This window comes from Hakea prostrata, chromosome 6 (genome assembly GCF_041222555.1).
Source record: "Hakea prostrata isolate BN-2017 chromosome 6, UWA_Hpros_2, whole genome shotgun sequence".
NCBI lineage: Eukaryota > Viridiplantae > Streptophyta > Magnoliopsida > Proteales > Proteaceae > Hakea > Hakea prostrata.
This window is the reverse complement of record NC_142605.1, coordinates 36358980-36382463: the sequence shown is the minus strand read 5'-3', so window position 1 is coordinate 36382463 and position 23484 is coordinate 36358980. Positions and strand designations below refer to the sequence as shown.

General features: G+C 33.8%; 2 protein-coding genes across 2 annotated transcripts; both read right to left on the bottom strand.

Annotated features, from left to right (window-relative positions):
• Positions 1-5490: 5490 nt before the first annotated feature.
• Positions 5491-8978, bottom strand: LOC149013746 (mitochondrial metalloendopeptidase OMA1-like). Its single transcript, XM_089159801.1, has 3 exons — positions 7879-8978; positions 7655-7785; positions 5491-5922 (listed from the first exon to the last, which is right to left on the bottom strand). Exons 1-3 carry the CDS (start codon positions 8620-8622, stop codon positions 5625-5627), a joined length of 1173 nt encoding a protein of 390 aa, XP_089015927.1. The 5' UTR covers positions 8623-8978; the 3' UTR covers positions 5491-5624.
• A 6142-nt stretch (positions 8979-15120) lies between these two features.
• On the bottom strand, positions 15121-22151 carry LOC149013745 (DET1- and DDB1-associated protein 1-like). The gene is made up of 4 exons (XM_089159571.1): positions 21828-22151; positions 17251-17311; positions 15844-15905; positions 15121-15738 (listed from the first exon to the last, which is right to left on the bottom strand). The coding sequence occupies exons 1-4, from the start codon at positions 21909-21911 to the stop codon at positions 15646-15648; spliced, it is 300 nt and encodes a 99-aa protein (XP_089015697.1). The 5' UTR covers positions 21912-22151; the 3' UTR covers positions 15121-15645.
• Between the last annotated feature and the right edge of the window lie 1333 nt (positions 22152-23484).

The following is a 23484-nucleotide window of genomic DNA, read 5'->3' as shown; positions in this document are numbered from 1 at the left end:
CGTTCAGTGTTAAGCTACTAGGGCCAAATCAATGGCACAAGAATGGGTCTTCGATCTAAAAGGAGACAAACTGTCTAAAGGTTGCCTAATTTCCTCAACTGGATACAGTTTCAACTTTCAAGTGACATGGTCACAGGTAAGAATTCAGAATTGTTCATATGAGTGTCTAGTGTTCGATCAATCTTGCTTTGGTATCCACACTCCAACTTGTTCAAAGACCTTAAAATCCCATATCAAGTAAATATAACTAATGATTCAAGTATGTTTGAATAATTCAAATCATATGAAACAGAAACTTCAAATTTCATATCTGGAGAAATTCTGGTTTCTTTTATTTTTTCCTTTCTTCTCTCTTTGTACCTCTCAATTTAATGATGACCTACCTTAAATGGGGTGAAAAATTTTCATGCATGGGAATCCCAATTTTTTCATTTATTGTTTAATCTTAGAGGGTGGATGATTGATTAGCCCATTGGTACGATTGCAATACTGAGTGCTCGTTGGGTCTGAACCAGAAGCCAGGAGTGTCCATTTGATCTTCCGCATTCAAAGTTGCTTTTAAATGAAATCTCTTCCATCTTAAATCATCTGTGACAATAGCTGACTCGATGTCTTCAGATTATCAAAATGGTGACAGACAAGTTTTGGAGAGTGGATGATTGTTTAGATCCACTGGAAGTGAATTCAGCAAGCCTGAGTTGCTCGATAAAATTCATAAACTTCTCAAGCTTTAAAAGTGTATCCAAATTAGTAATCTTCCAGCATTCCATTTCCAACTCAATTGCTTTTATATGGTCAAGATAGGACATACACTTTATTAAATGATACATTTAATTCTATGGGTACTTATCCAACTATTTAGTTTTCAATGGAAAATTACTGGGAAAATGTTCAAAATGTCAAACCCCAGATAAATGAAGCGCAGGTCAATCAAGTTTTTAATTCACATGATTATATTTGTCAATTCTAAACAATTTTAATATATATTACTCTACAACGGGATTTTACATATTTAAGAATTAAAGTAAAAGTTACATAAAAAAAAAACGTTACTAAAATTTACTATAAATTTTGAAGGAATTTCTACAATTATTTTGAATGGTGATTATCAAAGTTTATTTTCTAAGTTTACAATTATTAGATCCCAAAACCCTTTGTTTTTCATTGACCCAACCAATGGAAAACTTCCTTGTTATCTATCTAATAAAATTCACATAAGGGAAGCTGAAAACTACAAATCTAGGTATATATATTCAAACAAATAATATTTTGCGCAGGTTCAATAAACAGAGCTAATTACTTCAATCATGGCTATTTGTAAAATCAATTATCAAACCCAAATGGCGAAGAAGTCCAAATGGCGAAGAAATGGAGAGACAATGAGACTTTATTTAAAAATCAATTATCAAATCCAAAATGAGAGAATTCAAAACGGTGGAAGAAATGGAGACACAATAAGAGAGATCCACCGTTCAAAATGGTCCAATGCCTAATAATAAATAGAGATCACTCATTTTTGCCTCAATAAATGCATGATTAGTTTTTAAAATAATAAATAATAAATATCTAAAAAAAATAATTGTGCAAAAAGAACGTGTCACTTATGCTTAGGTCTAAGCCACTAAATTGGGTCATGAATTTATTTATTATTATTTTTTTTTTTAAGAAATAAATTATGCATGATTGAGGATAATAAATAGTCATACAAGAATCACATTAATAATCAAAACGACTACTAATTCAACACAATGATTTTTCATTGTTTTTTTTTGAATAATATGATTGACATACGGGAGGAAATTGAAATACTACAAATCTCAGGTAAATTTTTATTTCTAATGTCACAACAATATGAATTAAATTATAATATTTATTTTTAATTAGTTGAATGATTATCCAAATTATTGAATTACAAAATGTAATGTATTTCAATATATATATATATATAAAAGGTGCTTCTGACTTATTATTTTTATTATGAATTATAACTTTGAAGTTTAACTAAAATAGAAGAAATAACTATAATTTGAAGTATTATTATATAAATTAGATGAATATAGTTACAAATTTACAATTGTGGAGTAAAGTTATATTGAAATTGTTGTGGCATAAAGTTAATTTGATAAGATGACTTTATATATATATATATATATATATAATATATATATATATATATATATATATATATATATATATATATATATATATATATATATATATATATATATATATATATATATATATATGTGTGTGTGTGTGTGTGTGTGCAATTATATATAATAAAAAAATGAAAGAAAAATATTGAAGTATAAATTTGAAAAAAAATAGATAAAAAGACTATAATACTAAACCGTACTTTTTCTATAAATTTCAGAATAATTAATTGATGTCTATAACATCATACGTTCTATTCTTAATGGTATTGTTTAACCTAAATAACAATAAAGTTGTTATTTCATTCAAGTCATTCTAATGCTTAGATGTTCATTTGCATATGATTTTATGTTTGTTTGTTTTTCTATATTACTTTTTTAAAATGATTCAATTGTAGGATATTTCATTATTTTATTAAGAAAAATATATATTGTATAAAATATCAATATTCGTATCTCAACTCATATTCTATTATTTTTTAAAAAGATACAAAGAATAAATAAAATGAAATGAAGTTGTTTGGTCAACCGTAAGAAAGTTTTAAGGAGATGAATAGATTATGATAAAAAAAAAATATAGAAATCTAGAGATTTAAATTTAGGAAAATATTTTAAATTATTATATTATTTATTTTTGAGATAGAAATAATTTAATAAAACTAAGAGTTTTTTTTTTAAGGCAACTAATCTATTAACAATATTATGATAATTTATAATTAAAAAAAATTAAATTCAAATCGAGAATGAGATAAATCCATAAGACATTATTTCTTAAAAATAAAAAATTAATCGAATCTCAAATAAAGAATTTTGGTTTATATAAATTAAAAATTATGTTAAAAATGGTTTTATTAGTAAAAAGTGGGAGAGAGTTTTTATTTTTAATCACCTTTTAAGAATTTACTAAATTGTACCATATTTCATTATTTATTAAGAAAATAACATATCTTAAATAATCTCAATTTATATTCAAATAATATGATATGATATAATATGATTTTTTTTTTTTTAGAATATTAGAGATTGGATGGATTGATAAAAAATGATGGTGGAAATGTGGAATTTAATCAAAAGTTTTTTATTAGGGATTAAATCGCGTTGGATTTAAAATAACAATATTTTGGAGTTATTTTGAATAATATCTAATTTGAATAAATTTTCTTTATTAAGGATTGATATAAGAGAACGAAATCAGTGGGAGAAAATTCTTTTTCTTAATTTAATTTATAAATTAAAATAAATGAAAAATTACAAAAGATACCAACAATTTGGATAATCCGTGGCCTACCAAAGTTGGTTGATCAGCTAGAAGAATTCAACTGGGAAGTAATTGTGGTTGATGACCCTCAAATTCATAATGCTATGGCCGTAAAATTGTTGTATATACGCTATATCTTCAAACTTTTGAGTTGGCTTTCGTATTATCGCATGAAGTTGCCCATGTCATTGCTGCTCATAGTTTTGAGAACGTTTACACGAGTCCGAACAACAAACTCTATTTTAATGCGCTTGGTTTTATTATGCAATGTATTTTTGAGGGTTCTATTGTTGATATTCTTTCCAAGGATTATATTTGAAAACATAAACATGGCATTCAATTTGCAATTTATCACCGGTTTCATCAAGAACACAATAATTTACATTATTCAATTAATTTCTTCTACTTTGGTCTTTGCTTCCCTGCTAATTTGTTCATCTTGTTTGTTTACTAGGCATGAAATTGAAGCTGACACCGTTGCAGTCATATTGATGTTAGAAGCGGGCTATGACCCGAGGTCAGTTCCTCGATTCCTTCGGAATAGGATGTGGAAGGGGGCACGTATAATCCTACTACTTTGACTCACCCTTTTGGATGGGTGAGAGCCAACATTGTGAAGAGGGGAATTTAATAGATAAAGTCTACCAAAATTATGAAGTGATACTGGACAAGCAAGGGGCCATAACAACTCTCCAATGGCAATCAGAACACTTTCTCCTCAAAAATATTTGCTACATGGTAGATTTGTTTGAATGGATAAAAGAATACATTCTAAATTTTTGTAGCTCTCCTAATGAGCAGTAGAGATAGAAGGCCCTCACTGTGTTGAGTAGAGTGAACACATACATATAACAGAGAAGGTCAGAACAGTGTTAGCAACAGGAATATCCTCTGGTCACATAATGCATTCACATAGTTGTGGTCTTAAAGATTGAAAGAAATATGACTTTATAGAGTAGGAAAAAATCACAACTGGGCATCAGAAATCAGAACCAAATACAACCGCCAAAAAAGCGTACAATATATAAGATCTTTCAAGTTTCAGTCTGGGCCAATGTTGGAAGTATATATGAAATGATGTTCAGTAGTGTTAAGGTACTAGGGCCAAATCAATGGCACAAGAATGGGTCTTCTAAAAGGAGACAAACTGTCTAAGGTTGCCTAATTTCCTCAACTGGATACAGTTTCAAGTGACATGGTCACAGGTAAGAATTCAGAATTGTTCATATGAGTGTCCAGTGTCTCTATGTTTCCTGATCTTGTTAATTAGTTATCCTTCAATCTTGCTTTGGTATCCACACTCCAACTTGCTCTCAGACCTTAAAAGCCCATATCAAGTAAATATAACGTAATGATACAAGTAAGTTTGAATAATTCAAATTTCATATGAAACAGAAACTTCAAATTTCACATCTGGAGAAATTCTGATTTCTTTTATTTTTCCCTTTCTTCTCTTTTCTCTTTGTACCTCTCAATTTAATGATGACCTTAAATGGGGTGAAAATTTTTCATGCCTTGGAATCCCAATTTTTTCATTTATTGTTTAATCTTAGAGAGTGGATGATTGATTAGACCCACTGGAAGTGAATTCAGCAAGCCTGAGTTGCTCGATAAAATTCATAAACTTTTCAAGCTTTAAAAGTGTATCCAAATTAGTAATCTTCCAGCATTCCAACTCAATTGCTTTTATATGGTCAAGATAGGAAATACACTTTATTAAATGATACATTTAATTCTATGGGTACTTATCCAACAATTTAGTTTTCAAGAAAATTAATGAGGAAAAAACGAAAATGTCAAACCCAAGATAAATAAAAGTCTCGAGTTTTTAATTCACATGATTATATTTGTCAATTCTAAACAATTTAAATATATATTACTCTACAACGAGATTTTACATATTTAAGAATTAAAGTAAAAGTTACATAAAAAAAAAAACGTTACTAAAATTTACTATAAATTTCTACAATTATTTTGAATGGTGATTATCAAAGTTTATCTTCTAAGTTTACAATTATTAGATCCCAAAACCCTTTGTTTTTCATTGACCCAACCAATGGAAAGCTTCCTTGTCATCTATCTATATATTCAATAAAAAGCTCAAACAAATTAATGAGCTATGCGCAGGTTCAATAAACAGAGCTAATTACTTCAATCATGGCTATTTGTAATGTACACCCAAAAATGACCTAGTACATTCAGAAATGTATTTTCTATTCAATGCAAGAAACACCAGAAGTTGTTTTTCGGTGGATTATACCGCCAATTTTTCTCCATATTCTTAGAATAATTCCTTCAGTCCTTTTGTTTGCTTTTACTTCTTCATACAATTTGTAAGCTTCTTCCATGACTTTGTCTTCCCTTAAAACCTTTGATCTACACCGAGAAGGATCAAAATACCAAGGATCACGGTTATAGGCCAGAATATCATACATTAAGGGAGCTTTTGTGGGGTCGTATCCAGCTGAAGCCATTAATAATAGTCCAGTGTAATCTGCTTCCCACTCCATCCTAATAAAAGTGATGAACAAATTATAAATCAGCAGTGGTAGAAGCAAGAGAAAATGATACTGTTTGTTTACTAACAATAGTTCGTGGATTGGATAAAAACAAATCATACCACAAATGTCATGAAGATGAAAGCTTCTCCATAACTTTGAAGTTTTGACCAAGGACCATGATCTTCACAGGAAAGAGAAAGAATTTCCAAAACCAGGGGGGGAACAACTCCCCTAACATGAAATCTCCAAGTCCAAGTTTTATTTGTAAGCTTACTCTGAAATTTTCCAATTAATTCATATTTGCAGAAAGGTTCACTTTATTCTGTCTATTATAACTCGCAGGGCTTTGAATATTCTTTCTAATTCAAGTAAAATTTATGGATTAAAAGAGACCCCAAAAGGAAGGTAGGCTCATTAACTCTAAAATAAGACAAAGGATTTGAATATTCTTTATAATTCAAGTAAAATTTATGGATTAAAAGAGACAGTAAAACTAATAAGACAAGGTGCGGTCTCTAATTGATTTTGGATCAAAAGAAATGTGCCCATCACAAGAACAGATAAGTGATATTGACTAACTCATGTTTATTGCAAGTGAATGGTGCCACTCAATAAATGGATAATATCTACTTGTAGACTATGAGATCTTATTTCTTTCGCTTATGCAATCCACAAAATTGTATCATGTGTTGTCTTTTGAACAAGAAAATCTAGCATGTAATTGAACAATGTATTAAATGATGATTGAAATATTTGAATGAAACAATGCTCAATGCCTATACTTGTTAAATTTAGAATTTACATGTTTTCTTTCTTTAAATGTGGGATTCTATTGGTGGTTGTATGAACTGCGTCAACCCTGTTTAAGCAAGGTTAAGTAATAGCTTAAACTAAAGTGGCATAGTAATGCATGATTCGAATTGAACTTTTAAACAACACAAAAAAAGTAAAAAAATAGACTAGACTAACGATAGCTGTCTGTTGCCAAAAGACTGAAAATGAATCTCCAAGTGAAAACATCTAAGACTAAGACTGAGATTGAAACCGATGCCACATATGTTGTTTAGACTGAAGGCATCATCTATATAGGTAAAGCCTAGGTCTAGAGTTAATAAAGAAAATAGAAAGAAAAAATAAAAACCTGATGTGGGCATTAAAATGTAACGAAAATAATTTTACTTCAAAGAACTTTGATAAAGTAATTGATGCATGGTATACTTGGTTTGTTTTGCATGGTTGTCTATATCTCTTATGAGGCTTATAAAGCACATCATTGTATATGTTTACAGGTCCCCAAATCCATGATAAAGGAAAGTGTGCCATTACCCAAGACCATAGTTGAAGAAAACAATGGAAAATTTTCTTTTGTAATTGATAAACTAAATTGTGAAATTTTTTTTTTTGGGGGAAGGTTGTACGTATTTAACTAGGTATGTATATAAATCAGGACTACGATCTGTGTATATGTATAATAGAAGTCTCACCATTAGATAAGTTACTTTTATCTTCTTATATGCCTATTTTAGCAAAGGTACGTGGTAGCTCTTTCAACCTGTAGAAGGTTGAGAGATATTCTCACGTGCCCTAGTCATGTTCTTATATTGCAGGTCTCACCTAACCCTATGGCTGGAGTCATTATCTAAATTTTGATGATATGCACTTTGACCCCAAAAAGGAACAAATATAAAATTAAAAGCTCTATATTTTATTTAAAATTTAAATATGAAAGGCAAAATGTATACCTTTGTGAGTAAGGAAGCCCAACAACAAAGGGAGCCCTGCCGGTAAATTTTGCAAGAATCGTGCGTAGAATGACAACCCTAATCTTCCTTGTCATCGTCTCTTCAGGATGTCGAGCCACGACATGGACAATCTCATTGAAAAAAAGAAATTAACAAAGATATCGATCAGTTCAGCAAAAACATAAAAAGTGATTTTTGATCTAGGAATAGTATAATTGATATACCTGGCGTGCAAGTACACTCGCTATCGTTGCATCAGAATAAAACTTGAATTTGAATTCACCGGTAAAAACAACAATCTTCCCACCTGGGAGGCAGAAGGCATTAAACGCAGATTCTACTCCTGTAAAGAGCCCTCTAAAGAGACACACACCCGCGATAGGAGAAATCGCATCCACCACTACAATCTCCCAATTAAATTCACCGCTTAACCGCGTTGGAAGAGCTTCAATGATGTCTCCGGCTATCAACCTCACCCGAATACTACGAGGGTCGATGTCAGGAAGAATCCTTCCCTTGATAGAATCATCCTCCTTCAACTTCTGAAACAGAATTTCACCAATCTCTCCTTCGGTCTTCTTGGAGAAAAGTAGGAAATGCTTACGTTCTGTATAAGGAACTGTCTCTAAATTCCCAAAATAAACACTAATCGCTAAACCAGAGCCAACAAAGCCAACAAAGCCAACAAGAACACCAATGATCGCGGTCAGAGGGTGCTTGTACCATCGTTTAGGGCTTCTGGGTCTGAATTGCTGATGGTCCAGATACTGATACGTGTAATATAATCTTTTCCCAAAGCGAAGAAAGGGTAAGTGATTCGGTTTAACTGCAATCCCAGAACAGGTTCTCGAAGAAATCAACGACGAACAAGAAAGCCCATAACGACGAACAGGTTCTTCAGTTAAGATTCTTGAAGCAAAGCCCCGCAACGCAACAACAGCAAACTTTGCTTTGTTGTAAGGACTCATAATTTTAGAATACCATTCCCGAACTCTAGTTCCGATTCAGAATAGAGATCGAGTATAAACTACAAACACAAAAAGGAAAAGTATTGTATAAGAGAAAACGTGACGCTCACAAATCGTAGTTATCTAGCGAAATGTCAAAGGAAAAGCCACCAATCAGGCCAATTAAACTAAACACCCAATGGTTCTCGATACCCTCAACAGAAGAGCGAAATAAATGTAAATAATCACACGCAGAGAACAATAATCATAAATAGAGGAAGAGAGGTATGAATTAGAGTATATTGGGAGGGAAGTCTTCTCTTCAACAAGTGATGAATCCCTCTTCCCGCAGCCATTTAAATCGATTTTTAGGTCGTCGATTTCTTTAGAGAAACAGCAAGAGTTAGTAACGTGAATCAAATGACAATAATTAGAGAGCACAAAGATCTAAAGATGGAATTGATTTACGGTGTGTAATCTATACAAGAGCAGTTGGTTAAAAAGGATCCCCGTATCCTCCGATTAGGGTTTCTTTTAGACGTTCGATTTTCCCCGGGTTTATCGAATCTCCCTAATCGAAATTCGGGCTTCGCGCCTAATTTTGCTGAGTATTTTTGTGCCACTTAAAGTTTGGAAATTTAAAAAATATAGAGATTTCAATTCTATGGCGTCATGTTCATCAAATTCTCCTTCGACAGATAAATGAATCGCTTCCTTTTTGTGTACACTGTACAATGCAGAGTCTAAATCCTTATAGAGCAGAGTAATAGAAACAGAAGTAAAAGAAGTGATCAAAACAAGCGTCCAAAACCGAATGCTTTCGACCATTAGAGACTGCTTCACTACCATATGCGAAGAAGGACAATGCTCTGTTTCACCACCACCATCTGTGATGGAGAGATATTCACTATCATCAACCAATACTGCGACGGAAGATTGATTGAATACCATCAGCGAATTTTTGGATTGGGCCGTTAAGAATCTCCGAGCCATAATGCAAAGGTAAGACATAGTGCAAAATTAGTTGTAGCAATTAAACGAATGCATAAAAGATTTAAGAAAAACAACAAAGAGTTTGAACGATGATCGATTATCTGAGTAGAACGATGAACTGTGAATAGTTGTGAGAGAAATATGCCTCAAGCTAACCACCTTTGTATGCCTTTATATATATGTTTTCTCTCATCTACCTTCTATTGTCTTTGTTTTTTTTCTTCTTGAATCTTAGCTCTTCTCTTTCTTATTCTTACCATTATCATTTCTTTCGCATTCTCCGTCCTATTTTGCTGTGTCTTCGTTGGCCGGATCTCCGGCCTATCTGGTTCGTTGAATCAATCTTCGTCGTAGTATTGGTTGATGGTAATCACTCTCCGTGCAAATGGTGTGGAAACAACCTCAAACCCCAATTATTACGTGTAATAAATTACTGTGCAATATCTTTATTTAAATAAGACTTAGATGATAGCTAATGTTCTGCATAAATAGTTACAACTTACTCTATAATTAGTTACTAAGTATTACGAAAAATAGGAAATTCAGAAAATTTCAAAATCGATTTTAAAATAAAAACTTAACGGATAACTCAAATAGAGTTAAGTTACTGACTAATCTCTGATACCCTTTGAAATAGGTGAGCTACTTGATGCTAATCTCTAATTCAAGTGAGTTTATGTTTAATTGTTATTATCAATCGGTACAATATTCTATTGAGGTGTATATCTCGTTAAAATAAAAAGCAAAATGACAATATGCGGTTAAATGTTGTTCATAAAATTATACTTTTTATTCCATTGCACTCTAGTCTATTGAGATCAGAAACTCTAGTTTTATAATGAAGTAAAATAGTCGAATCATATGTAAATTGTAAACAACCACATGGAGATAGAATCTAACACAGACCTGAAAAAAATAACGATGGTCCTTTACCTGGGCTTGTATTCATTTATGTTATTTAGTCAAGGGCATTATTGATCTCTGTCATTGTGGGAGTGGGGGATTAAATTGTTGGATTCACGTTATAAATAGCTTCTGTGAAGGACTTCAAAAGAGTAATAAGACTTTTGAGGTTGTTTCCACACACTCTCAAGCGAAGGATTCCAAAGAGTAAAAGACTTCAGAAATTTTATTTAGCTACAAGTATTTATTTAATTACGCTTCCATTGATTATATTCATAACATATTATTTAATTATTATAAAAATAATATAAATCATCATGGGTCCAACAATTGGTATCAGAGCTAGCTTCTATAATAATTAAGGTTATGATTATTGATTTTTATCTTTTGATTAGTTAGGTGTTCTATTCATTTAATTTTGAATTGGATCGAATGGGAGGATTCAAGATTTAATTTAGAAAAAATCAATAATTTATAACCTAAATTATTATAAAAATTGGCTCTGATACCAATAGTTGGATTGTGGGCTTAATTAACACTGAGTCCTTGGAATCCAAAAAGTCTGCTTGTCAGCCGCATAGCATCTAAGATAATCCGCGACTATCCAAAGTTGGATGATCAGCTAAAAGAGTTCAACTGTGGAAGTAATTGTGGTTGATGACCCTCAAATTCATAATGCTATAGCCTTACCCTCGTTGTCAAATTTTTGTATATACGCCATATCTTCAAACTTTTGAAACTGAGTTGGATTTCTTATTATCGCATGAGGTTGCCCATGTTATTGCTACGTTTTGTTTTGAGAACGTTTACAGAGATCCAAACGACAAACTCTGCTTTAACGTGCTTGGTTTTGTTATGTAATGTATTTTTGATGGTTCTATCGCTGTTATTATTCTCTTAGTTTTCGAATCGAAAGATTATATTCGAAAACATAAACATGGCATTTAATTTGCAATTTATCACCTTCTTTGGCTTCATCAAGAATGCAGGTATACGTAATTTACATTATTCAATTAAGTTCTTCTACTTTGGTCTTTGCTTCCCCGCTAATTTGTTCATCTTGTTTGTTTACTAGGAATGAAATTGAAGCTGACACCATTGCAGTCATATTGATGTCCGAAGCCGGCTATGACTCGAGGTCAGTTTCTCTGCATTCGACTGGAAGAATAGAATGCAGAGACCACAAAGCAACTATATACCATCCCATCTCATTTTCGACCACCATCGAACGACTATTATAGATTATGAATTATTGATTTTTTATCGTTTGATTAGTTAGGTGTTCTGTTGATTATAGAAACTAGCTCTGATACCAATGATTGGATGATCCAATCTAAGGAGTGGGCAAGCCTATCAAACTCCCATAAATATAAACAAACTGACATAAAATATATGTAGCCTTCTATACTTTTAAAATGTGACATCCTGTGGATAGAACCTCTATTTCGATTGTCTTTAGCTGCTCATTATGAGAGCTAAAATACTTTAGAATGTAGCCTTCTATATTTTCAAATTAATTTACCAAATAGCAAATACTTGTGAGGGTAAAATGTTCTGATTGCCATTGGAGAGTTTTTATGGCCCCTTGCTTGTCAAGTATTACTTCATACTTTTGGTGGGCTTCTTCTATTAAATTCCCCTTCTCCACCATCTTGGCTCTCACCCATTTAGGAGGGTGAGTCGAAGTAGTAGGATTATACGTGTACCCTTTCACATCCATATTCTGAAGGAATCGAGGAACTGACCTCGAGTCATAGCCGGCTTCGGACATCAATATGACTGCAACGGTGTTAACTTCAATTTCATTCCTAATAAACAAACAAGATAAACAAATTAGTGGGGAAGCAAAGACCAAAGTAGAAGAACTTAATTGAATAATGTAAATTACGTATACTTGCGTTCTTGATGAAGCCAAAGAAGGTGATAAATTGTAGATTGAATGCCACATTTATGTTTTCGAATATAACATTTTGATTCGAAAACTAAGTGAAGAATATCGGCAATAGAACCATCAAAAATACATTGCATAACAAAACCAAGCGCGTTAAAGCAGAGTTTGTCGTTCGGATCTCTGTAAACGTTCTCAAAACAATGCGCAACAATGACATGGGCAACCTCATGCGATAATACGAAATCCAACTTAATTTCAGAAGTTTGAAGATATGGCGTATATACAAAAATTTGACCACAGGGTAGGGCCATAGCATTATGAATTTGAGGGTCATCAACCACAATTACTTCCCAGTTGAACTCTTTTAGCTGATCATCCAACTTTGGATGGTCGCGGATTATCTTCGATCTATGTGGACGACTTTTTGGATTCCAATGACATCCACATCTTTGGTATCGTTTTATAATTTAGGTGTATGTTATTGTTTTATTAATTACCTCAATCCTCCCTTAGTTCAATCCCACAATCCAACTAATCGGTAATCAATTCATAACTTTTATTATAATAATTTTGTGTTATGATTTATTTATTTTTATTAAATTAAACAATGGAATCCTCCTATTCGATCTAATTTCAAAATTAAATCTTACTCTGGAATCACCTTATACTAATCAAAAGATAAAGTAATCAATGAATCATAACCTTAATAAATATTTGTAGTGTGTTCTTGTTATAGATTTGCCTTCTTTACTTTTTAAAACCAAGTTGTTGGACCTGCATGAGAGTGATTTATATTATTTTTATAATAATTAAATAATATATTATGAATATAATCAATGGAAGGGTAGCTAAATAAATATTTGTAGTGTGTTATTGTTATAGATTTGCCTTCTTTACTTTTTTTAAAACTTCTGAAGTCTTTTACTCTTTGGAATCTTTCGCTTGAGAGTGTGTGTAAACAACCTCAAACCAAAATATTACGTGAAACGGTTATGAGTACTCAATAAGCTATTTATAACGTAAAATCCTAACATTTAATCACTCCCACAATGATAAAGATCAATAATGCCCTTGACTAAATAACATAAATGAATACAGGCCCAGATAAAGGATCATCGTTCTGTTTTTTTCAGGTGTGTGTTAGATTCTATCTCCATGTGGCTGTTTACATAGGATTCGATTATTTTACTTCATTATAAAACTAGAGTTTCTGATCTCAATAGACCAGAGTGCAATGGAATAAAAAGTATAATTTTATGAACAACATTTAACCGCACCTTGTTATTTTGCTTTTTATTTTAACGAGATATACACCTTAATAGAATATTGTACCGATTGATAATAACAATTAAACGTAAACTCACTTGAATTAGAGATTAGCATCAAGTAGCTCATCTAAAGACATCATTGAAGCTCTTCATCACTTTGAGTGGAATTAGGCTTGTAAAACACGTCGTTGTATATGTTTACACAAGGTCCCTAAATCCATGATAAAGAAAAGTGTGTTGCCAAAAAAAAAAAACGTTGTTTCAATGTTGAAGAAGTATGAAGCATGCATAATATACGGTTTGGGAAAAAACTAAACATCATTTGTATATGGAATTTAACTGGAAAACATCAGTAGAATTTGAAATGAAACGAAATATGTCCTAAATACCAACAAACTCATACTTGAATCGGATATTATTTAGCATAGTTTTAACTTTTCTCACCAAAATGACAAATACTAGTCAATTTTGAAATGCTTTGGAATATATCATCAAAATTTTGGCTGATATTCGAAAAAAAATGAATTGTACAGGTTTATATGAAATATGCACTTTAACAAAACTAGCTAAAATTGAATTTGGGTTTACAAAATTAGCCAAAATAGTGATTTTCCCTTTTCAATGTGATTAGTTTTAAGGGTTAAAAATGTTAAGGGAATGAAAAATTAGTGATTTCCTGACAAAATCACTGATTTTCCTTTTCAATGTGGTTAGTTTTGTAAACTCAAACTTAGTTTTAGCTAGTTTTGTTAAGTGAAACATCTAGTGGTTACTTTTGTAAAAGAAAACCTAAAAGTGGATAATCACCTAATTTTCCCCAATATATTGCACTAAGAGGACCTAACATTAGTTTATAATTCACTAAGGGCCTGTTTGGTTACATGAGTCTGGAAATTTCAAATATCTAGAGATTTCAAATCTATAGATTTCAAATCTATGGAGTCATAATTTTTAAAATTAGATGTTTGGTTGTGGAATGAAATTTGTGGATTCATCCTAAAAAACTATTTGATCGACGTGATTTTTATGAATGTGCAAATGTATAGCTTTTTTGAAATCTCTGGATTTCACCCCTTACCCATAAATCTACAGATTCACGTTTTTAGTGTAAAAAGGTGAATCTCTAGATTTCATGAATCTGGAGATTTTTACAACCAAAAGGGTATAATACTCAGATTCATGAATCCAGAGATTTGAAATCTCTGAATTCAAGTAACCAAACAGGCCCTAAGAGAACCTACATTTTTTTTCCGATTTAATTTACTTGCATCAGCAGTTAATTTCAATTTCTTCTCAGGGGCTTTTGTCCTATAAGAAATCTAATTGATAAATTAGACAACCACAAGGGTTGGTTTTAATTTTGGATTAAAGGGGGTGGCACTCTACATTTTACCTAAACCGTAATATTTCCACAAATGCATTCTCACATCTTTCTTTTCCAAGAATCCTATATGTTACCCCCAATATTGATGCCATCCACCATTAATAACTAGTGATATCTTCCAATTATATTTCTTCAAAAGACAAAAATACGCCTCATGAAGATATAGAATTAAGAAAAGGTTAGACATGGAACCTAACAAAGAAAACACGGTAGACTTCTTAAAAATTAAAAAAACAAAAAAATAAAAAATAAAAAATAAAAACAAACAAACACGGTAGAGATGATTAATTTCTCTCTCTATCGCTCTGAGAAATTTGAAGTTTGAACACGCCCGAGATTGCTTTCCCTTTTCTTTTCTTTTTTGTGTTCCCCCCTTTATTGAGTGGTTAAGAGTTAACACCAAGATTTGCTTCTGAGAGACATAAAAGGGATGTTTGATACCCTGTATTTATTAAATATATGTCCTACGGATACATAATCTACATGTCTTCCCAAAGCATTCTATCCACAAGCAAGCACCCAACTAATACATTACACCATTCTTCACATGGTAGGAAGAGCAGACGGGACACGCAGATAACTAGTAGATTACTTGGTTGAAGAGCTCATTTGAAACATTCATCTGGCATTGAACCCCTAGGCTGCTTGAACCCATGTTCTGGAGTCAGATTTTCAGAGGCAGCTCTCTTGGGCCTTAACTGAAAGAACAGAACAAAAAAAAAAGAACGAAATAAAGGGTTAAGGTTAGGCATAAGATGCTTGTGTGTACTGAGATTAATTTAAATCAAGCGCAGAAATCAAACCTTTTCTTCACCATGTTGGTAGAACTGTCTCAAAAGAATATTTGTGGCTTCAGTTGATATAACTGCTAAAAACATGAGGATGTTAGCAATCAACCACTTAAAACATACACAGACATTAGAAGATGCTTCCACTAGCAAACTGAATTTTGAGGTTATACAACTTCTGTAGTCACAGACACAGGAAACTCCACAAATCTGAGTCAAGAGTCTTTTTGTGTTTTGCTCTGTCTACCTGATGTGCACTCAGTGCGGAACTACAGCAGATAACCGACCAGCCCAAAATAAACTGATGAACCAATATAAGAACATAATAAACAGTCATAATCCAGTGAAATCCCACTTTTGCAGGGTCCAGGGAGGGGTGGCAGGAGATTGTTTCAATCTTTTGCAGTTCTGCACAAAGTAGCTATTACCCTACTAGAACATATATGATATATAAACTTGGACAGATGGAGCAGGCGTAAGTGATTCGGTAACTAAAATAGAGCTATAGCCAAATATGGATGACTAACCTACTTCTGTGGTTATAGCATCAGGGATAAAGTTCAAGCCCCTCCTGAAATTTTAACATGCATAGCTTAGGTCTCATTTCTTGTAATGACATCTAATAGGACTGATTGGAGAACAACGATCAATTTAGCCAACCCATTTAGTAGGGGAAAGGAAGCGTGGAGGTTGTTATCCATTTGTGTTTAACAAGGTCAGAGCTAGTTCACATAGCAAGATCAGGACAACCAAATCAACTATTAAACCATCGCAGGCTTCCAGCCATTACCCATTCATGGCAGGTGACTTTACCTTACTAGCTCAACTTGCTGGAAGAGTCAGTATTCGTGGCTGAGCTGTTAAACTGAGAGGAAGATCACATTCCTATTTGCCCAACCATCTCACTGTACATGTCTTCCAAATCCAAATACAATCACCATAAATTGACACCATACGTGGAGAATCACCTAATTAACACAATGTGTTGGAACCATATTTAAAAGGAACAGGCTGCATTAATACTTTCTTGATGCCTAAGGGTCTATAACCCATGATCTTAAGGACATGTAGCAAAGATCTGATGCCGACAAGACCCATTGAATATCATCCAAAAATTACATGTTGTACAGCATTTAAAGTGCCACTCTCTTTTCTTCTGTTTACGGGTGTCAACTGCCCCCCCCCCCAAACAAAAAAAAAAAAGGAGGGGAAAAAAAAAAGAAAATGAGCAAATCCTCGGGAAGAACACAGTGATACATTGGGAACAATTAAGCACAAAGAAAATGGATTAATTTAAATTAAAACCAGTAAGCAGGCAAAAAAAATGCATGAAAGCTAAGAACTATATCATTCTATAATTGCAAAATGCAACCAAAATAGAATATTGTAAAGTCTTGTGGACTTAAAAGGATCTGATCTAACCTTGATTAGGCGGTGGAACTGTCCGATTATGAGTAGGATGATAGGTAGCAGGCATTAGCTTCTGAAGATAACACCCAAAAAAAATCAGAACAAAAGAATATTGCAAAGATACATCTTATTACATACTGGCTTTTTAACAATAAATGCAAAAGAAAAGTGAAATCATATACCCAAATGGGACAGCAAATCTGATGCTTAACAAAATAAAATAAGTACATCCAAGCTAACAACCAGGACGGTTCAAAATTCTACAGAGACCAACAGCAAATTAAGAATGGGTTGTCCAACACCTCCTTTTGTATCCGAAACTATGCCACCTCTACTGTGAATTGAAAAGGATCTCAAGCCTGTTTCGGTGCAAAAATACTTAGTCCCTGATATTCCTAAAATCGATTCACTACAGCAAGAGATATGTGGCAAAGCTAGCTCATCAGGGAGACAGCATGTGCTCCCAGCACGCGGAAACCCTAACTGCAACCCCACCCTTTTAGCAGAAAGGTCTGGGTCAACTGCCCCCTGGCAGAGGAGCATTACACTCCACCACCCATAGGCTGGAAGGCCTATACACTCCATTACAATGCCATAAGTCAGATTCATGCATCCTCCTATAAATAAGAAGATGAACCCCAAGGTAAACACTCCACATCCAATATTGTTCCATTCACCACCACTCTCTCAGACGTCTGGGGGAGCATGTCAACTGCCAAGGGCCTCCTCACCTTTCAGCAATTCCCAAGAGTTATTAGAAGCATGGCCATGGGCATCTCACCCAAACTGCATCTCCCAACCATTAATGTTTTAAAAAAAAATTAGTTTCTTCCCTCCCCCCACAACCAAAAAAATGACTATTCACCCTCCGTTCTTTACTTTTAAGCTTCCAATTGATTACATCAAAGGTGCCTTCTCTGTGTGGAAAGGAATCCCTCACAAGTTGAATGTTATCCTAAATAGGAAACACTTACAAGGTATCCCAATCCAAATCTAATTAGCAAACTAAAAAAAATCCTAGAAAATTATACTTACATATAACAACCTATAAAATAGACTAAAAACCATCCCCAACAGAAAAAGAATCTTTATTCAAGCTGCTGATCAATTGTAAACTGGGCCGACTTTATTCTCGCTCAATGGGCTCAAATTAACTCATTACATGTGCTAATAAATGCTGGCTTGATGAACTTAATTAGACCCATCTTTTATGGGCCAACTATGAACAATAATGAAGCCCAGCCAATGCACGTGTAATGCATCAAAATTATTATTCCCAGGCTCAACTGTGTATTATACCTTATGTGAATACTGTGATCACTTACCCAATGAAGGTTTATGAGAAAACTGTGATCACTTACCCAATAAATGAAATGGATGACAAGTATCTATATCACTCAGATGCAAAGTAAGTTAATCATTCCATTTTCAAGGGACAATCAAGAAAATTTTCCCACAAATTCTGAGAAATACATTTTGGCCATCAATCAGGTACATATCTCAGCTCCCTCACAGAAAATAATACATCTTACTCTAAGAAGTCAAACCATTGGACCATGCTTCCATTTATCATGGATCAAATGAAACAACTTCAAAGCATCTTTCAGGGTAAAGTGGCTAGTGAATCTCTGAATGATCATAGAAATCATCAGTTAAGATATCTTATACAATCTTTGAAACAACAGCACTTCATTTTCAAAATTTTGCCATGCCAGAATCTGAAATTACATTCACCAATATAACTATCACAGTAGAGGCTATGTCTGAAACCTGCATCCTCGATGGAAATGGGCATCTACGTGATGACGACCTGTTGATGCATACGTTAAGCTGCCCTTCATAACAGTTTGAGCTTTTAGGTGAAATCGTATCGAACAAGCATATTCCCTCGTTGCCTATTCCTTAAAATTAAGTGTGATCTCACAATTTTCAACACAAAATAGGGACATTGAATGAGAAAAAATGGTTGAACTACTTCCATCATGTCTGGACTGATCATGGGGCCAAGCTCCATAATCCATTTGGAGTCAAAATCTAAACATAGTGTCATAATGGTTTGCCAACAGTGCATTTTCCTATCCTCTAGAATAAATATACAAATACTAAACCAAACCGCTTAAACACTCAACAAACATATTTGATACTTGTATCCACTATCTTGTGAATTACTGGACATCCACTTTGATCCCTAGGTCATGTTCATGTTGTGGCCATGATTTCTCTCCTTTGGGGGGGGACTTCACTCCAAAACTTATCTTATTAGCACCCAACACACCAATCATGCTATATTTAGGCTTCATAGTACCATCTCAAATAGAGTAATGTGATCTAAAAAATGAGTGGTAGGGGAGCCATTACTACGACTTTTAGTCAACTGTGATTAATGACTCTGAGAAGCACAAACTATGCATAAATTTGTTCCACAACCTGTCAGCCATCAGGGCTCAATTGTTGATTCTATCATGCCATTATCTTCCCATGGTTTTGCAGTCAGCTCATCAAATTGGATCCCAAGTTTCTAAAAGTGATTGGGAGTGGTGCAGTTGCACAGATTTCCACATGCAATTCAATAATTGGTGCTGACTATGAAAGAGAAACAGAACTAACGGGGGTGAGACGTTATGATGGAAAAATACCTGGGTTTTAGTAGAAGCAAAGCAAATTCAGCATTCATTATGAACAATAACAATTGGAAGACTTTGACAATAGAATTTTCTCAAAACAAAGGTAAAGTCAAATGTCGGAATTGTAATAGTAGTCAAACTGTCTGTTATTTTTAGTTAATACTACCTCCTACTTCAGATATACCTGATATGAAACCTAGGTTATGCATGTCTTGACTCACCATTTATCTCAAGGTCATTTTAGGTTTGCCCCCCTAGCTCCTGTTGTTCCTTTAGCCTGAATCCTATACTCCACTGTGCTGGAGCATCCAAGGCCTTCATTGAACATGGTCATGCCATCTTGAATTTGTTGTAGCTTACCATGTATCAGAACGGCTCTCAAACCAACTCTAATATAACCATCCTTTACTTTATCCTACCTAGTATTGCCACTCATCCATCCCAACGGCCCCATCTCCACCACCAGACCCTCCATCACTTTTACACTTGTTTTCACATCATCATATGTATCTTTAATTAAGTCTTCATATTTATTTGAAACACTTCTATTCTCTAGTAAAGGGACGGATCTATGCAATGGTTGGTGAACCACAATTGTAGTATGAGGTCAAGGTATCCAAACAGCCTCACAACAAAAATTGCTGGGTAAGGTTGCTAGGAAATTTCCCCCTTGGACTCTGCTTGTGCGGAGGCTTTCGGCACCTAGTTTGTCCTTTCTACTTTCTTCTCTAGTACTTGCCACATTAACCATGTAGCACCCATGTAGCTAACCCCATTTAGTGGGGATAAGGCTGAGTTGTCGTATTACCTGTTATGCTTTTCACATTCATGTACTCAGCTAGAAGATTGAACCATCGTAATATGTTCTAGAGGCAATTAAGCCCCAAACTGAACTTGCTAGGGGTGTGAAGGGGTATGGTACAACCCAACCCATTTGGAAGAGTATTAATATGCCTTATCATCTTCTTGTAGAGCACAAATGAGATTTGGGTTTTTTGAGTTACAATGTTAGGTGAGAGCTTGCAGTCTGTATTGGGTTCTCATAAGAGGGCTCCATTGTAATTTTTTGCTCCTTTACATGGTGAAACATCTTCAACTTTGCCCATGTAACAAGTACGTCATATTGGTGTACGAACCATGTCAATCTTTGTGCTGTCTGGTTCATTTTTGGACTCTACCACATTTCCTTTGGTGTTCCTTCTAACATTACCTTCTATAGTTTTTAAGTTGCTAGTGCAGTTCCAGAGGTGGCAGTGCAAAACTGCATTGTGTTAAGTGCTAATGATCTATGCTAACGCACTATTGGTCCAGACTGTTTCCCTAATCTAGGACTCTACACAATAAGATAGGGTCAGGAACTGAATTAGCAGCTCAATAAATTTGAGCTCCAACCCACAAAATGTGATCTAGTGTAAACAGATTATGTTTGCATCAAAAGAAAGGCATCAATGGATAAGAAACAGCACTAAAATTGTTCTGGAACTATGCACACAGTAGGCTTCACCTCTATCTACATCATCGAACGGGGATATATAAAGCTTACTGTCCCGACCAGTAATACACACTGGAAAACCAAATTTCACATAACAGTTGAAACCCCTCATGGTTGCCAGCCCATCAAATATGAACTCTTTTCCTGACATGCAAATGAATAGAAACAACAGGTTCTATAATTTTCCACACGAGTGTGGAATCCCTAAAATTTCATTAAAAATTTGAACAGTAGTTTCTGAACAGATCACTGAAAAAAAAAATACTAAATTTGCGTGAAGAAACGGCAAACCCATCAAATTTTAAAATAAAGTAGTTCTATACTTCTAGTTCGAACTTCAATTCTCAGGTGAATGAAGGGGTGATGAACTCAAATCCAAACAATAAATTAAAGTAAACATAAATGAAATTCCAACTAAAACATTATAGTTATTACAAGCAACAACGAAAAAAAGAAAAGGACAAGAAGCTTACAGAAGGATTGGAGGGATCAGATGGTCGAAGTTGGCTAAAATTGTGAGGATCGATTGAAGGCCAGTTCCCGAACATAGATCCCATTAAAGAAATGGGTTTGGGAAGTGGATGTCGATCGCAGGTACGAGGAAAAACGAACTAGATATTGCCCATTTAGAGCACCATGGCATCGATGTGACGAAATCGGAATTCATCGAAGAATTACAGAGCAAATATAAACTCTAGCAATTTTCGCAGCTTCCAGAGTTAATCGTGCAACTTTAACCCGAAAAAGGTTGAAAAGGCCGTACTCGTTATGGAATTATGGATATTCCCTCGTTCTTATTCATGATAGGCTGGCTGAGTGGCGACCCCTAGAATAAATGGTTCAAAGTGAAATTTCAGCGCCACCCCTTCACTTAGCCAATTAATCAATTAGACCCTTGTACGAATAAAATATATCAGTAGCCCTAATTATTAAGAAATTAAAATTAAACGATATAATATAAATAAGTTAAACTTTTCAAAAAAAACAAGTTAATCCCCAAGGGTTCCTCAATTGGCAAAAGAATTAAAGGCACATATTCCATCCTCTAGCTGGAGTATTTTCAATAATTACAATGGATTTGAATTATACAATTTTGAGACCTTTAGTATATTTTCTCTGCTAATAGTTGTAGGGCTTTTTCGATGTCGATCACTTGGATTTCTCTTTTAAGATGATGGGTCAGTAAAGCGGTTAAATGCCCAACCTATCTAGGAGAGGTCTTGGGTTCGCATCCATTCGGCGACATTAATTATATAAAAGCTCCCTTGAGGATGAAATCAGAACCGCCCGAGATGAACCCAAAAAAAAAAATGTAAAAAAAATTGAAAACAATGATGATCATGTGGAACTGGTAAATTGTCAATTTTTTGACGAAAGATCCGGACAAGATAACAACATGGGGTTGAGGGAGAAATAAGTAGGGAAGATAAATGAAGGGTAAATTTGTGGACGCTATTTTGGCTAGTTTGGTACTTTAGTAGATACAAAATAGCTTATTCTTGTATGCTAAAAGAATATGTAGTCACTGTTTCAAACATAAACTTAATAGTGCCTAATCAGTAATCGTGTTGTGTTTTCCAAATAATAAAATTTAATAAAGACGAATGGTGTTATTCATTAGAAGTATGATTGATCGCAGGAAGGATAGTGGTACTAGGGAAACTCAAAGGGTGGCTTTGGAAAAATTTCATAGTTAAATTTATAACGTTTCCCATGCATCCATCAGCCGCCATGGTTGAAGAAAACTCTAATGTGAATGTGCTTTGATGTAGCATTCTACATGAGGGCTTTAAGACTAAGGAGATCTTAGATTCCATCGTCCATCACTCGACTCCTCTCCTCCATCCCTTTCCCATATTTTTTCGATAAATCATAACTAAATATTTTGTTCATGATTGCATATGATTCGATCTTGTTTTTCAACTGGAGTCAAGAAGTCATGTATTGCACACGACACAACGATCATTTCTAATTCACCTCAAAAAAAAGAGTACACGATCATTTCTATCTTAAAGTTTTGAAATTACTTGCGTATATACACAGCATTTTACAAAAGCCTCTCTTTCTATTATAAAAGAAGAACATAATATATCTAGTGTAGGTTAACCGGAAAGAAAAAGTCTGGGGTGC

Excerpts from the sequence above, each read along its gene's own strand:
- LOC149013746 (XM_089159801.1), bottom strand. The coding sequence starts at position 8,622 with ATGAGTCCTTACAACAAAGCAAAGTTTGCTGTTGTTGCGTTGCGGGGC. Across the intron at positions 7,786-7,878 it reads CGAGTGTACTTGCACGCCAG|ATTGTCCATGTCGTGGCTCG; the intron begins GTATATCAATTA and ends TTTTTCAATGAG. Across the intron at positions 5,923-7,654 it reads GGGCTTCCTTACTCACAAAG|GATGGAGTGGGAAGCAGATT; the intron begins GTATACATTTTG and ends CACTTTTATTAG.
- LOC149013745 (XM_089159571.1), bottom strand. The coding sequence starts at position 21,911 with ATGGGATCTATGTTCGGGAACTGGCCTTCAATCGATCCTCACAATTTT. Across the intron at positions 15,906-17,250 it reads AGTTCCACCGCCTAATCAAG|TTATATCAACTGAAGCCACA; the intron begins GTTAGATCAGAT and ends TGTTTTTAGCAG. Across the intron at positions 15,739-15,843 it reads ACCAACATGGTGAAGAAAAG|TTAAGGCCCAAGAGAGCTGC; the intron begins GTTTGATTTCTG and ends CTGTTCTTTCAG.